The sequence below is a fragment of the Chenopodium album genome, chromosome 5 (genome assembly GCF_948465745.1).
Source record: "Chenopodium album chromosome 5, dcCheAlbu1.1, whole genome shotgun sequence".
Classification (NCBI taxonomy): Eukaryota; Viridiplantae; Streptophyta; class Magnoliopsida; order Caryophyllales; family Amaranthaceae; genus Chenopodium; species Chenopodium album.
In genome coordinates this window covers 72328297-72344567 of record NC_137838.1, presented here as the reverse complement: position 1 = coordinate 72344567, position 16271 = coordinate 72328297, and the positions used below count along the sequence as shown (strand labels likewise).

Below are 16271 nucleotides of genomic sequence, written 5' to 3'. Positions count from 1 at the left end.
CACATTAGTGCACAAGGTTTTCAACACTTCCCTAGTGAGTATCCTAAGATTTGAACTCCTAGGAGCGAGGAAGGGACCTTGAATACACATACCTTGACTTTAGAGCTTAAGCAACTCCGCCAATCTTGGCCAACACTTGGGCTCTCATGAGTACTTCAGGAAACCAATACTCCAGTCTTCCCTTGAGAGAGGCCACCTCTCGTACTCACGTAGGTGTTCAACCTATGTGTTATTCACACACGTTCCCAGCAAATTCAAAGGTCTTTCCCTGCAGGCTTAAACACGGTTAAGCACCTTGCAAAACAGAGAATTACATGCAATGCAACTAGAACATTAAGAACATAAGTTCAACCCTTCAACTTCCGGTGTCATTATCTATCCTGTTTCAAGAGCCACTGGGATAAAGGTCTTAACTCTCTTAAGAACCTCCATTTATCCCTGCTCAGAAAACAACTGGACTAATGACATTAAGAGAAACTCATCCTAGCAGAATCTAACTGGTAAAACTTACCACTCTTATAGAGTAATAGATTCAAACACATGATACATAAATAACAAATCCACATGACTCATGCCAATGAAGCAAATAAACCAAAACAGGTTCCAGATTTATTAAAACCAAAGTATCATGTCACATAGCTTGAATAGCTACCACTTCAGGTCATTACAACATAGGTCCTAAACCCATACCAGTTGATGACTCCACCACTAGTCTACGACTTAATACTTTAGTAAAAGGATCTTCCAGGTTTTTCTCTGTTCGAACATAGTCCAACAAAATAACCCCATTCACAATAAACTGCCTCACGGACTCATGTCTGACTCTTATCTTTTCTTACTATTGTAAACGCCGTTTTTAGCAACACATATAGCAGCTTGTGAATCACAATGCATAGACACAGACGGTGACGGCTTCCCCCACAAAGGAATATCAATAAGCAAATTTCTTAACCAATCTACCTCTTGTGTAGCAAGATCCAATGCGATGAACTCAGCTTCCATTGTCGATCGAGCTATACACGTCTGCTTTCCAGACTTCCATGAAACTGCACCCCCACTAAGGGTAAACACATAGCCACTTGTAGAACTTGTTTCATCGCTGTCTGTTACCCAATTTGCATCACAATACCCTTCAAGAACCAAAGGATGACTAACAAAATTCATTCCCCAAGACATGGTTCCACACAGATATCTCAGCACACACCTCAAAGCAACCCAATGTTGCTCACTAGGACAATGAGTATAGCGACTAAGTCTACTAACTGCGAAAGCAATATCAGGGCGAGTGCAGTTCATTAAAAAATCAAACTACCAAGCACCTTAGCATATTCAGTTTGAGACACACTGTCTCCCACATTTTTCACGAAAGTTCCAGAAGGGTCAAAGGGCGTTCACAATGGAGGCAAATCAAAACAATTAAAGTTCTTCAGAATTTTCTCCACATAATGAGACTGAGACAGAAAATACCCTTTCTTGGTTTTAGTAACTTTAACACCAAGGATCACATCTACCTCTCCCAAATCCTTCATCTCGAACTTTGAATTTAAATACTTCTTAGTTTCATTTATGACATACATATTTGTGTCAAACAGGAGCATGTCGTCAACGTATAGGCATAATATCACACATTGCGCACCAAACATCTTAGAGTACACACATGCATCACTACCATTGACGAAAAAACCAAAACTAAGAACAGTTTTATTAAATTTTTCATACCATTGCTTCAGAGCTTGTTTCAAACCATACAAGGATTTCTTTAGTCTGCACACCTTATTCTCCATGCCAGGAACTACAAAACCCAGAGGTTGTTCCATGTAGATCTCCTCCTCCAAATCGCCATTCAGAAAGGCTGTCTTAACATCCATCTGATGCACAATCAATTTGTAAGATGAAGTTAAGGCAAACAAAACACGAATAGTGGCAATCTTAGTCACAGGAGAATAAGTATAAAAATAATCAAGGCCAAATTTTTGAGTGAATCCTCTTATCACCAATCTAGCTTTGAACCTTTCCACGGTGCCGTCGGTTCTCATTTTTCTCTTAAAAATCCACTTGCACCCAATAGCTCTGCTCCCTTTTGGCAGGTCCACAAGCTCCCAGGTCCCATTAGACATGATTGAGTCAAGCTCACTGTTCACAACTTCCTTCCAGAAGGTTGCATCTACTGAACTCATAGCTTCTTCAAACGATTTCGGATCTTCATCCACAACCTGTAGACACGGCATGATCTCATCTAGATCATCTTCGAATTCACCCAGATTTCCACACTCTACTATAAAGGATGTTAGGAAATCCGGTCCAAATCTTGTCTCCACTCTTTGCCTTTTACTTCTCCTAGGTTGAATCTCACTTTCAATCCTAGGGGAAGCATCTTCTGGCTCTGCAGATGAAGAAACTGAAGAAACATCGTTAGTAACTAAGTTTTTCTTCAATGGAAATACCTGTTCAAAGAACTCTGCATCACGAAATTCAGATATAGAGCGATCTTCCAGACTCATAAACCTGTATGCGGCACTATTCTCAGCATAGCCAATGAATACTGTATCATAGGTCCTAAAACCTATAGTTGAGCGCTTGAACGATGGATAACCCACCTTAGCTAGACACCCCCACACTTTCATGTGATTCGAGTTTGGAGCATAACCTTTCCATATTTCATATGGAGTCTTGTCTAACTTCTTGTGAGTTACTCTGTTTTGTACATAATTAGCTGATAGAACCGCTTCACCCCACAAATTGTCTAGCAACCCGGAACTCAGGAGCATTGCATTCATCATTTCCTTCAAGGTCCTATTTTTCCTTTCTGCCACACCATTTTGCTGCGGAGTATACGGGGCAGATACTTCATGAATAATTCCCTCACTTTCACATAAATCCTTGAGGAAATCGAAGCCATACTCTCCACCCCTATCTGAGCGAACTCTCTTGATTTTCCGCTCCAAATGATTTTCTACTTCTACCTTATACACAAGAAACTTGGAATCAGCTTCATCCTTTGTCCTCAAAAGATACACCTTGCTATATCTCGAACAATCATCAACGAAGGTGATGTAGTAGCGTTTCCCGCCTCTACTTTCCAAGTTCTTAAAGTCTGCTAAATCTGAATGAATTAGCTCAAGTGGTGTGGTCTCTCTCTTCGTGACAGATTTGTAGGGTTTCTTCACAAATTTAGACTCCGCACACACTTCACATTTTCAAATCCATCTAATGACATGTTTGGGAGAAAATTTAAACTTTTCATTTGTTTCAATTTCGTTGCACCAACATGACCCAATCTACTATGCCATAATTCAAAGGACTAAAAAATATAAGCAGAAGTAGAAATCTTATTCATTGAAGAAACAGTTACAATCGATCTCAAGAACAAATAGGCCCCCACTAAGGTAACCCTTTCCAGCATACTCCCCATTACGGGTTAACACAAGTTTATTAGCATCAAAGACTAACTTAACTCCTACTTTGTTTAACAAAGCACCAGAAATTAAATTTCTACGAAGAGAAGGAACATACAGCACATTGTGAAGGGCCAAGGTCTTCCCTAAAGTCAGCTTCATAACCACTTTGCCCTTTCCAAGTACCTTAGAGCTGCTTGAATTTCCCATGTAGACTTGTTCACCTTCCTTTGCCTCTTCCATACTGACAAACAGGTCCTTGTTAGCACAGAAGTGTTTAGATGCACCAGTGTCCACGATCCATTCACTGTTGTTCTCAACCAGGTTGACTTCAGAGACAACTGCAGCGATGACATCTTCATCCTCATTCTCAACCAGATGAGCCTAACCCTTGTTTCCTCCACTCGATTTCAGATTTTTCTTCTTCTTGTTTTTGCATTGTGAAGAAAAGTGCCCCACTTCACCACATGACCAACACTTGACAGTGATTTTCTTCCCAATCTTGCCCTTAGCTTGGAGATTTCCCTTCTTCTCAGAGTTCCCCTTCTTGGCACGATTGTCACCTGCTTTCTTGTCAGAGTCAGCACCGGATTCAACAAGGTTAGCTTTGATTGCTAACACATTCTTTGGCTTAGAGGAAACATCCTTGAGCCTGTTGGCTTCCTCAATCTTCATGTGGTTCACAAGTTCTTCTAGGGTTAAATCCCTCTTTTTATGCTTGAGGTGATTTCGATAATCAGACCAGGAATCAGGTAATTTTTCATTCAAAACATTGGCCCGAGGGATTTCACACATCTTCATACCTTGAGCAAGAATTTCAGCAACATAATTTTCATACACATGGACTTGGTCCATAATAGGCTTTGTATCAACCAATTTAAAATTCAACCAATTTCCAGTCACATACTTCTTTTTCCCAGCATCATCAGCACCATATTTCTTCTCTAAAGACTCCCACATCTCCTTAGCAGATTGCATATTAACATATAAATCAAATATGTTGTTTTTCATGTTGTTCAAAAGATGACCTCTAACAAACTTATTATCACGATCAAATTTCTTGATTTCAGATTCAACAATAATGACAGTATTGGTCCTTTGACTAGTGCTAGATTCTTTATTCCCAGGAATAGGAGTACTAGGAATTTCAATCATGGCATTGGTTTGCTCAATAGGTTTTGGGGCATCCTTAAACAAGACATAATCAATTTCTATTTGTTCAAAAGCAATCAACATCCTTTGTGACCATCTCTTATAATTAATTCCATCAAGAGACTCAACCTTATACAGATGTAGGTATAGACGAGTTTGAGAATTGCTAGTCATGATATCAACAGAATAAATAAATTATTTCGCTTCTAAATTGTTGGTAAAGTAACTATTGAAACCAATAACAAACAAAAGATTAGAACTTTCCTGGATTGAAGAACCTAAACTCACAGTCGCGCCGTGGAACAATAATCCACTGCCTTAGAAGCAAAATACGCCACCACCGGTACAAGTTTCCTAGTGACGCACACCCCCCAAGTTTAACGCAACTCTCTCTGTAATCCATGCACCCGAACCCGAAGAGTGGAATTGCTCAAGAACTGTTCAGATCTCAAAGAGTAGGTTTTGCGTTTTTTGGCTTGAAAAGTGAATGAATTTCTTATGAAGAGGCAAGGCTTGTATTTTTATAAGTCCCGAAAAAAGGAGACACGTAAAGCAAACCGACCTAGGAAAAAGGCGGGCCCGATCGGGCAAGCAGCCGCCCGATCGGGCGCGAGATGAAGTTTTTCCAGACCTGGTGTCGCGCCCGGTCGGGCGATCTAGAAAACCCACCCCGGGCGAGCCATCGGGCGAAAGCCGCCCGATCGGGCTCGTCAAAAACTCGAGTCCGTCGCCCGGTCGGGCGAGGGCCGCCCGATCGGGCGCGAGAGTTCTCCTATTTTCCTTAGCCACCTCCGCCCGGTCGGCCGAACCACTGCCCGATCGGGAGTGAGAATCCGTTTGCATTACCTATTTCCAACAATGAGAGTAAAGAGTATATGGTCTATGAGAGCTTAGGTTAAAACATTTACATAATGGTAGACCAAGTCCAAAAAGAAATTGTATTGATTATTCTGAAATGTGTTGAAGCTTAAGAGTTTTGATGATGATGGATATAAATAGCGAATTTCAACTAATAAGAATTCTCTAAGTGCTGTAATTAGAACAGGTGAATTAGACTTTGGAAGTGGAAGAGTAACCTAACTATGAAGACTCGAGGAGATTGCAAGGAAAGTTAAAGAAGATAGAAGAAGACTTCTCTTACAAGAACTAATTGAGTTCCCTAACAGGAACTTTAAGACAGCAAGTTGAGAATCTTAACTTTGTCTGCGTTGAAGATAGCAAGCTAAGTTCCACAAGAACTTGGCTTGCGAGGTTCCAGCTAAGAGCTGGAGTACAAGTGACATCAGGAACTTAGTTCTGGACTGCGTGAAGCCCAAGTATCTTGGAATGCAATAATTGACGAGGCAATTAGTTTTGTTAAGATTATATCTTTTAAATTTTTGTAAATGTGATTGGTAAGTTTATATATGAAATCTTATTAGAAGCGTGACAAAAAGCTTGGCAAGCTTAAATAAAGAAAGTTTAAAAAGATAAGTTTTTATGAAAAGATTTCTAAAAAGCTAAGATTGTATTTCATAATAACAGATTATGTCAAAAGATATTATTTTTTCAATATTTTATCTTTGATAAGTTTTTCTATGATGAATATTTCCTTTACAAAATATTTACTCGAAAAACATGTTTTGTGATTTTGAAAATTTAACTAAGTTATCTTTTGAAAACCTTATTTTCTATACGAGTCAATCTTGTATAAATTGTAAAATTCATATTTCACATTTATGGGTGAGTTTATGCGTAAAGAATTCGAAGAGTGCTTAATTGTGTAAGTTTGCTTAGTCCATACTTTGTCATATTAGTATCGGATTTCATGTGTAGATTCAATTCCTTTCATATACTAGAGGTCATTTAATTATATTGGTTCGGTTCTTGGGTGAGTGAATTATATCTTTGCATACAGATTTGTAAGCTTCAAGGGTGAAACCGAGTGAGCTTCTAGTGAGAGGCCAAGTGTATAGTACTCTAGGAGTACGAGTGAATCTAAGTCAGGGACTTAGGTTGGGTAGAATAGGGTTCTAATGTGTAGCAAGTTCAGTCTGAAACTTGTGATCAAAGGTCTGAGTATAATAGGTTGTAACTCTTGTGTGTTGCCCATTTATAGTGTATTGGTTTTGTGTTGGAAATCCCTTAGAGGGTCGAGGTTTTACTTCCAATAAGGCTTTGGAAGGTTTTCTCGTAAAATCCTATGCGCATTGCAAGTTCCATTTACATTCTGTTTTATATTCCGCAAAAATGGTCATTAGGAACTCACATTATCACATACAATTCACCCCCTCTCTTGTAGTGTTCGTCTTAACTAACAAAATGTCTAAAAGAGGAAATGCATTAATTAAAACTCTTTTATTTATATATTGTCATTTATCTCTCTCTCTCTCTCTCTCTCTCTCTCTTCATTCTTTTAAGTGTTATTCATTTGTAAGTTGCACGATTTTCAAGCGCGTAGTACATATATGACTAATTGTCTACTGTATATAATTCACATATGGAAAATTGTATATTTAGTTATCAAGTAGTATTTGGTCTAATGATAAGAATTATATCTTAGAATTATAGAATTGAATCCTCACTGACGACAATTTGAAGGCAGGGACCTTAGTGACGATTTCCTTTAGCCTTCTCTTTTTCCTTACTCCCTAAGGCTTTGTCTACTAATTCAAACTACGTTAATTTGTGAGAGATTTCACTCAAATTAGGCCTCATCAGTTTGGGTTTAAAACGAGTGCTAGACTTAGGGTATGTTCACTTCGGTTTGATTTCAGTTTAGTTTAATTTAGTTCAATTCAGTTCAGCTTCAATCAGTTCACTCAGCTCCTAATTTCCTTTTCTCATAAAATATTCAGTTCATTTCAGCTCCATTCAGTTCAGTTCAGTTTAGTTGAGCTCAATTCAGTAAATGTGAACATGCCCACATTTGCCGAACTGAACTGAACTGATTGGAGCGGAACTGAACTGGACTGATTGGAACTGAAATGAACTGAATTGAATAGAGTTGAAATAAATATTTTATGTGAGAAGGAAATTAGGAGTTGAACTGAACTGAAAATAAGCTAAAGTGAACAGGCCCTTAGACTCCCAAATAAAATGTTTTGAGCTTTAAGCTAAGCTTGACAGGCCCTTATGAGATCAGGCCATCTAGCTCTCAAAACAACATTGACATGTTGGAACTTTAATTTATGTGTAGTCATTCTCTTCTTTATATGGACATGATAATTCTTAATTTCTAACCTGTGAAACTGATCGTAATGTTGTACTTATTCTTTACTACTTAATTTCGACTTTCGAGCATGATTTTCCTATTATTTCTTCATCTAACACTTTTGATTTTACTTGTACTCCCCTCGTTTATGAACCGTTAATATAGTTTGATCAATAATTACTCCCTTCGCGTTTTAAAAAGTGTTGTAGTTTGACTTTTTCCACTATTCACATAATGGTTTTGACTTGATCAATTAACTAATATATAAAAAAACAAATGATATAGTATAATACATTGTTGGATTTGTTATAATGTATACTTTCATAATATGAATTTCCTATAACTATATTAACATATGATTAGATAAATTAATGGTCAAAGTCGTGTCTCGGCATGCGTGTTTAGTCAAATTATATCACTTATTAAAACACGGAAGGATTACCACATTTTTCAACGCATAAGTTTGACCTGAATATTTTTAATTAAATATAAAAATTGATATTTTGAAAATAAACTATGCTAACTTCATTTGAGTTGACACAATCATATAAAGTTGATATTTAAAAAAAACATTAAAACTTACATGACTATGTTATTTCTTAACAATAAATTACACACGAAGTATATAAGACAAAGTAATATATGTGAATAATGAAGAAAATAAAAGCATGTCAACTAAAAAAACATAGTTTTTATACTAATTCAAAAAAAATTAGTATGTGATGGAAAATCTCGGAAAGTGATGGAAATACTAAGTATGTGATGTTCTTTTACGGTGAGCCTCAAGTTGAAAATAGGGCAATTGTTTAGGAACAACTTCATTGGTTCTTAGAGGAATACAAGAATGTTTTGGTTATAGGGGATTTTAACCAAGTTGAAAGTGGAAGTGATAAGGTAGGGGGTAGTACTTCAATTAGAGGGATAGATGCATTCCTCGATTGGAGATTTAGTAGCAATGTAACTGAAGTTCCATTCTCGGGCCCGAGGTTTACTTGGAGTAACAAGCGAGAACAAAATGGTTTGATTCTGGAAAGGCTTGACTTAGCCTATATTTTGGAAGAATGGTTCTACCATTCACCGGAGGGACGAATTTTTCATGAGCCTATCATTTGCTCGGATCATGCAGCCATTTCCTACATTTCTCATCCTAATGTGACAAAATCCAATAGGCCTTACCAAATTGATAGTTGGTGCCTTAATTTTCCGGAAGTAAGGGGCTTGGTGGTTGATGCATGGAAGATAGAACCCTGGGGATCGTGTATGTTTCGACTCTCTAAAAGGTTAAAGCACTTACAAACCAAAATTCAATATTGGTGTCTGGATAACAGGAAGAGCTAGGGCATTAACTGGAGAAGGCTATCAAAAGATCTCAACAGTTCAGGGATGGGTGTGACCTCGGTTGAAGGGGGAGAGAACTATATTCATCATATAAATACGCGCATTCCAGAATGTCAGTTAAATTTTGAATATTGGAGACAGAGAATGAAGTCGAAATGGATTAAGATGGGAGATTGTCCCACTTCAATGATGTATAGACGGGTGAAGCAAAGACAACTCCACAAAGAAATCATCACCCTGAAAAACGAAGAGGATAACTGGGTTGAAGGACAACACGAGGTAGAAGAGGTAATCCTAAAATCAATTAAGGAGGTCTATAATCCTAACATCCTCAATAATCATGAGGAAGATATTGATTTACTACTTCGACAATTGGAGATCCCAATGATTTCTTCGGAAGATAGGGAATGTCTTGACAAGGCGTTTACAGGTGAGGAAATTAGGAAGGCTATGTTCGGGATGCATAAATCAAAATCTCCAGGGCCAGATGGTTTTACAGCAGATTTCTTCCACATTTACTGGAAAGAGGTAGGGCAACTGGTCGAGGATAGTGTTCAGCAATTTTTGAGAACGAGGGTTATGTTAAAAGAGTGGAATCAATCTCTGCTAGTTTTAATCCCGAAGACTAAGGTGCCAGAACTTGCAAATCAGTTTCGGCCCATCAGTTTGTGCAACACGGTGTACAAGTGTATCTCCAAATGCCTGGTTAATAGGATCAAGACTGTTTTACCAAGCATCATCTCGGAGAACCAGCATGCTTTTATCACAGGAAGGTATATGGAAGACAATATTCTATTGAGTCATGAGCTTATGCATCTCATAAATTCAAAGAAGGGCTCTAATTTCACTGGGGTGAAGATTGATATGTCAAAAGCTTATGACAGAGTGGACTGGCTGTTCCTGCTAAAGGTATTACAGGCTTATGGCTTCTCGGAACACTGGATCAAGATGATCTCGCAGTGTATTTTGACGGTTAGTTTTAAAACTATTATTAACAGGAAAGCTACTACGGCCTTTAAACCGCATTGTGGGTTAAGACAAGGGGATTCATTATCGCCTTACCCGTTCATCCTTTGTATGGATATTCTTTCAAAAATGTTATCTCTGGCAGAAAACATAAAATAAATCAAAGGGCTAAGGGTGTCAAGGCGTTCACCTACTATTTCACATCTCTTTTTTGCGGATGATGCCATGTTGTTCTTCAAAGAAACTGAGGACTCATGTAGATGCATTAACGACATCCTCTAGAGATTTGGTAAGGCTTTTGGTCAACAATTAAATTTACAAAAATCATTTGTGAATTTTTCGCCGGGGGTGGATGAGAGGATGAAAGGGGTCTTGAAAGGTATCCTTTCGATGACAGAAACGAATAATATGGGAACTCATCTAGGGGTTCCAATTGACATACAAGGAAGGAAAAGAGACTCCTTTCAGTATATGGTGGATAAAGTGTCTGAGAAAATTCTATCTTGGGCCTCTCTTAATCTCTCTCAGCAAAACTAATTCTCGTCAATAAAGTTTTGGTAAGCATTTCAGCTCATGTTATGAAATGTCTTAAGTTGCCTCAGAGTGTAGCTAACAAGATTGATTCGCTAATCACGAGATTTTGGTGGTCGAACAATGGAAATAAAGGAATGCATTGGGTCAGTAGGGGAGTCACTCAGCTCCCAAAGAGCATGGGAGGTTTAGGTATTAGAGGAACGACAATCTTAAATAATGCCTTACTTTTCAAGCAAGCAACGAGAATGCATCTTAATCCACAACTGCTTCTTTCAAAGGTGTATGGAGGGTGTCATAAATGTGGCATTTGCAACATGTCAAGGCCATATAAGGGCTCTGGTAATCCTTCCCTAGGAAGATTTAGTTTGCAGAGATCCGTAGATGGCTTCAAGGAAGGATTCGCCTGGAAGGTTGGGAATGGGATGAATATATAGTAAAGCTATGAGCTCGGCGTGGGTTCAAGGAGAAATTTCGATTGTTCATTCGACCCAAATCTTGAGAGCAGCAATGCAATGGAAGGTGAGTATTTTATTGATACTAATACAATGGCCTTGAAGGCAGGGAAAGTGAGAGAATGCTTTGAGTGGAAGAGTGCTAAGGCCATCTTAGCTATGGAGTTACCCCCAATTCAGGGGGAGGACTATATGTACTGGAAACATCATCCATCGGGGAATTACACGGTTAAAACAGGATACTATTTTCTCTCCAAAGGGAAAGGGTTGGAAAGGAACATTTTCTCTCCCACAAATCAAGACTTTGTGAAGCTCATTTGGAGATTAAATATTCAACCGAAATGGAAGCTCTTCTTGTGGAGGCTCTTCCACGATGGTATTGCAGTTAAGACAAACTTAGCTAAGAGGGGTATACAGGTGGAGGAAGCCTGTGATTATTGTAAAACGAAAAGAGAGGAAAGTCTTCATCTCTTCCAATATTTTGATCTAGCAAAGGAAGTCTGGGAGAGTGGGTCCCTGGCTATTTGCTCTGAGTATCCTAAGTTCAGTTCTTTAAGGAAATGGATTCAGCATTATATCCTGCTCTTTTATAGCGAGGATGGTAATCATAGTGTGCGCATCATGTCCTTTATAGCAACCCTGTGGGGCCTGTGGAAAGCTAGAAATGAGACGGTTTTCAAAGGGGCTAGGGGGAGTACAAGTCTGGCAGCTGAATTTATCAACAGGGCCTTGCAAGATCATGAGATTTTTGTTCAAGAAAAAGAGGGGGAGAATAGCATAGTAGGGAATACTATGAATGATCATAGCCACCCTCCAGGGTTCTTTCAGGTTAGTTTGGGAATTGACAAATCCAGATATGATAAGTTCATGGTGGAGGTTGATGGTTCCTGGGACAAACACTCTACACGGGCAGGGATTGGATGGGCTGTCTCTAACAGTGGGAACGACAATTCAGGTACACAAGGAGGAGGGAAGCATGGGGCGGCTTCCTTTGCACTGCAATGCGAGGCGTGGGCATGCTTGGAAGCTTTGAAATGGGCAAAAGCAAATGGAGAGCAGGGGATTCTGATCTTAACTGATTCAGTAGCTCTCATCATCAATCTGCAAGGAGCACTTGGCAAAGATGTCTCGATAGCATGGACGATTAAAGAGATCAAGGAAGTGGGAGGGTCATTCCAAAGGTGCGCAATTTTAAAAGTCCAAAGAGATCAGGTTCAAAGGGCTCACGACATTGCAAGACAATGTCGAATTACTTTAACTAATTTTATGTCTAATTTCTAGTTCTGTTTGGTCTTTGCTCTTGTAAAAAAAAATAAAATAAAATTAAATTAAATTAACATTTGTAAGTTTTAGTATTGATTAAAAAATATATATATAAAAAAAAAACTATAGTTATAAACAAATAATGCAAAAGTCGAAATTTGACAGATATATCAAAACTAAAAACAATAAGTTTCGATCAACTGCTGTTTTCCAACTGTTGATCACCAAAAGTTTGGTAGGAGCACTTCAAACAATCAATTGTATCTGGTGCAACATGTTGCAATCAATGACTTCATCTTCAAAATTAAAAAGGAATATACCTCCACTAATCATTTCTAAATTCTAATGATTCCAAATCATAACAAGATAATCCATATTTGTGAAGTATATTCTCAATCATTCATTAAAAAGAACATGAAAATCCTCTTACTATATTCCCAATTATTCTAAGTACAACGTTATGTAGGTATTCATTTGTTTGCTCATATGTTGTTGGCTAATGTTTTGATAAGTCTCTCAAGAAATTTTAACACAACATATTACTCCCTTTGTTTTCTTTTATATGTCTAAAGATTAAAGATTAAAGAAAAATCACTTATTTTCACTTATTTCCCCTATAATGAATATAAGAAAATAATGTAAATTTATTGCTTATCTCAATCTTATTTCCCAACTACACCAAACAAGACCACAAAAAACAATTTTAAGGTGTTCTATCTATTAAGTTTATTTTGACAATTCTCTATGTATTTTTTTTTTATTAGTAGTACTCCTAGTATCACTTTCATTAAGGTGATAAAATTTATTAATCATCACTAATAATTCAAAGGCAAAGCATGACTCACTCAATCCATAATATTATAATAATTCTTCCTTTTTGTTTATCCTATCACATAGTAGTTAGCCTAGATAACTTTTGATCACTTAAAAGTCTACGCTAATTGCATCCCAAGCACTAATTCATAAGTCCTCCATTGCTAAGCACTTTATAAGCTTTAAACATAAGATTGAGAAACCAAAAAAGATAACCAAAATGAGCGTGATCGTAAGAGAGTCTACCATGGTTCGCCCGGCCGAGGAGACTCCTAAGAAAAATCTTTGGCTCTCGAGGCTAGACATGATCATACGCATGCCATATTCCCACACCAACATTATAGCCGTTTATAGTCCTTTAAAAGATAATAACGGTCCAAAATTTTTTGACACAAAAATTTTAAAGGAGTCCCTAAGTAAAATTTTAGTACCATTCTATCCGATGGCGGGAAGATTAAAAAAGAATGAAGAGAATGGTCGATACGAGATCGATTGCAATGCGGCCGGTGCTTTATTTAAAGAGGTAGAAACAACGCATACTGTTGCGGATTTAGGTACCGATTTTCGCAAGGTAGTGATCCCTACGTGCGATTTCTCGGGTGGCCTTTCGTCGTTTCCCTTGCTAATGGTACAAGTCACACGATTCAAGTGTGGTAGTGTAGGCATGGGGTGTGCAACACATCACCATGTAATTGATGGAGTTGGATCTGGTTACTTCCTTGTATCATGGGCTAGATTGGCTAGGGGACTTGACCTCCCCGTTATGCCCTACCACGATCGGGCCGTCTATGTTGCTCCTCGTGATCCGCCTCAGATCAAGTTTCGACATTTGGAGTATGAGCCACCTTTGCCACCCGTACTACCTAAGGGTCTTACAGGTTCGAGTCACATTCTAACACAAACTTTGATTTCTTTTATGCGCAATTTTTTATGGTTGACTCATTTCTATGGTTAAAACAAGACATGTGAATAGTACAAAATCTATCTGAAACGAAAAATTTGAAATACTACTAGTCTACTAGAATTAATGAAACAAAAATTGCCTATTAACCAATTTAAATTACGAATTCATTTAAATTGCCTACTGGAATTTGTCTATTTTAATTCGCGTGCTTTGAGGAAAAAAAATTATATAGCAAATGTATTAATTATTACTCAAACAGAAGTTACTGACGTCACTATTGCCCACGTGTCGCTTTCTCAATTAAAAAATTCCCGCCTAAATGCAATGATAATGTCATTGTTTTTTTTTTTTTTTTTTTTAATGTTTTTTAGGGCTACACATTTAACATTTATGAAATTTAAATATTGGAAACTTCTACATTACAACTAAAACCTATCAATTTACCATAGGAAATTGAAACAATTTTCAATAGCACATTAATAAATGACATCTTACATTGAACTATGAATTAAACAACATTGAACAATATCATAATTTTGATTAAAATAAAAAATTTAAAATTACAAATATACGTAATTATTATTTATATTCATGTGTAATAGCAATTTATTTTTAAAATGTACAAATTAAAAATAAGCTTTATATCCCATTAATTTGAACAATAACATTCAACATAATATGTTTGCAACAATTCTCAATTTTAAAAAAATTTACACAAAATAAACAATCACTCAAAAAAATTGATCCAAACTTCCAATCGACAAATTAAAAAAAAAAAACACGTAAAGATAGAAATATATTAAGATCTAAAGGCCCAAAGTTTCGAATGCATTTACAAGGAGAAAATGGTGTATTAGAATAAGATAAAAGCCTAAAATTTAGAAAGCAAGTACGAACAATCAAGTCTTGACTATAAATTACTAGAGTTATAAAATTGTTGGCCATAGAGTCGCTTTATTTGCTCCAGAAAAGATGAACAATATAATACATTATTGTTAAAAAAATAAGCCTTTTTTTTTTTATCGAAATTAGAGTTCTGGCACTGTTTGCATACTCCGTAATTTTAAATTGCTTAAATTTTCCAACTTAAAAAAATCTTTTTGAAAATTAAGAAAAACCAAAAAAAAATAATAATAATAATAAAGTGAACCAAACAATTTCAAAGAAAAATAAGAAATAGATTAAATTACTTTCAAATTAATAAATTAGCTAGTTTGGGAATTAAATTTTATAATTAGTCGTTTTGATAAATACTTTTATCAAAATAGCCGTTTTAGTAAAAGATTCTAAATTCTTGAGGTGGCTATGATTGTAATTAGGTGAAATGGCAAGCGCAAGGGAATGTATGTTCAAATTCTCTAAACGTAACATAAACACCTTAAAATTACGAGCCACATCACAACCACAGGAGGTTCAAACCTACAAGCTAAGTACATACGAGGTGCTAGCTGGGCACATATGGCGAAGCACGTGCAAAGCACGCGGTTTAACAGGTGATCAATACGTGAAACTCTATATACCCACTGATGGGCGGTCAAGATTGAGGGATCCAACTCTACCACGAGGGTACTTTGGAAATGTAGTTTTCTTTGCAGCTTGTATTGCTAAGGCGCGTGATCTCACGTGCAAGCCGGTATCGTATGCCGCGAGTATGGTTCACGAAGCGCTAAAGAAAGTTGAAAGCACGGAATATTTGAGATCGGCAATTGATTACATAGAATCACAACCTAATATAGATACACTCGTACGTGGGGTGCAACATGTTACATGTCCAAACCTTGTGATAAATTCTTGGGCCAAACTCCCTTTTAATTTAGGAGATTTTGGTTGGGGCAAGCCCAAGACTGTGGCCCAAGGTGGAATTAGACATGAGGGGCAAGCATTCTTTATACCAAGCCCAAACGAAGAAGGTGTCATTTTATTGACTATTAAGCTTTACAATGATCACATACCTCTCTTTGAGAAATACTTGTACGACTTTCAAATTACTCCTAATTTATAGATTTATAAATTTGGAGAATTTGAAACATTTTAATGTTTTTTTTTTTTTTTTTTTTTTTTTTAAAAAAAAAAAAATGTTTTGTTTCTGCGTGTGAAAACATTGTGTTGATTGTGTAATTTTTCTTCTACTAAATAATTTCAACTTTTCATATATTCAATTTGGATCCTTTCTATGTTGTAGATGTCAAATAATTCCTTCATGTAAATGGCCATAAGCTACGGCAACAACTCAATCAAGATCATATTAACATCATTCAATC

At 37.0% G+C, this 16271-nt stretch overlaps 2 protein-coding genes and 1 pseudogene across 2 annotated transcripts; 2 read left to right on the top strand and 1 right to left on the bottom strand.

Annotated features, from left to right (window-relative positions):
* Positions 1-664: 664 nt before the first annotated feature.
* LOC145633112 (secreted RxLR effector protein 161 pseudogene) lies at positions 665-1296 on the bottom strand (annotated as a pseudogene).
* Positions 1297-11123: 9827 nt separating this feature from the next.
* LOC145633110 (uncharacterized) lies at positions 11124-12311 on the top strand. The gene has a single exon (XM_081685401.1). The coding sequence runs from the start codon at positions 11124-11126 to the stop codon at positions 12309-12311; it is 1188 nt and encodes a 395-aa protein (XP_081541527.1).
* Positions 12312-13326: 1015 nt separating this feature from the next.
* On the top strand, positions 13327-16033 carry LOC145630993 (anthranilate N-benzoyltransferase protein 3-like). The gene is made up of 2 exons (XM_081683105.1): positions 13327-13984; positions 15330-16033. The coding sequence occupies exons 1-2, from the start codon at positions 13327-13329 to the stop codon at positions 16010-16012; spliced, it is 1341 nt and encodes a 446-aa protein (XP_081539231.1). The 3' UTR covers positions 16013-16033.
* Positions 16034-16271: the final 238 nt, after the last annotated feature.

What these genes read in the sequence shown, in the direction of transcription:
- LOC145633110 (XM_081685401.1), top strand. Translation starts at nt 11,124, where the DNA reads ATGGCCTTGAAGGCAGGGAAAGTGAGAGAATGCTTTGAGTGGAAGAGT.
- LOC145630993 (XM_081683105.1), top strand. Translation starts at nt 13,327, where the DNA reads ATGAGCGTGATCGTAAGAGAGTCTACCATGGTTCGCCCGGCCGAGGAG. An exon ending in ACTACCTAAGGGTCTTACAG is followed by an intron (nt 13,985 to 15,329) that starts GTTCGAGTCACA and finishes GATTGTAATTAG; the next exon opens with GTGAAATGGCAAGCGCAAGG.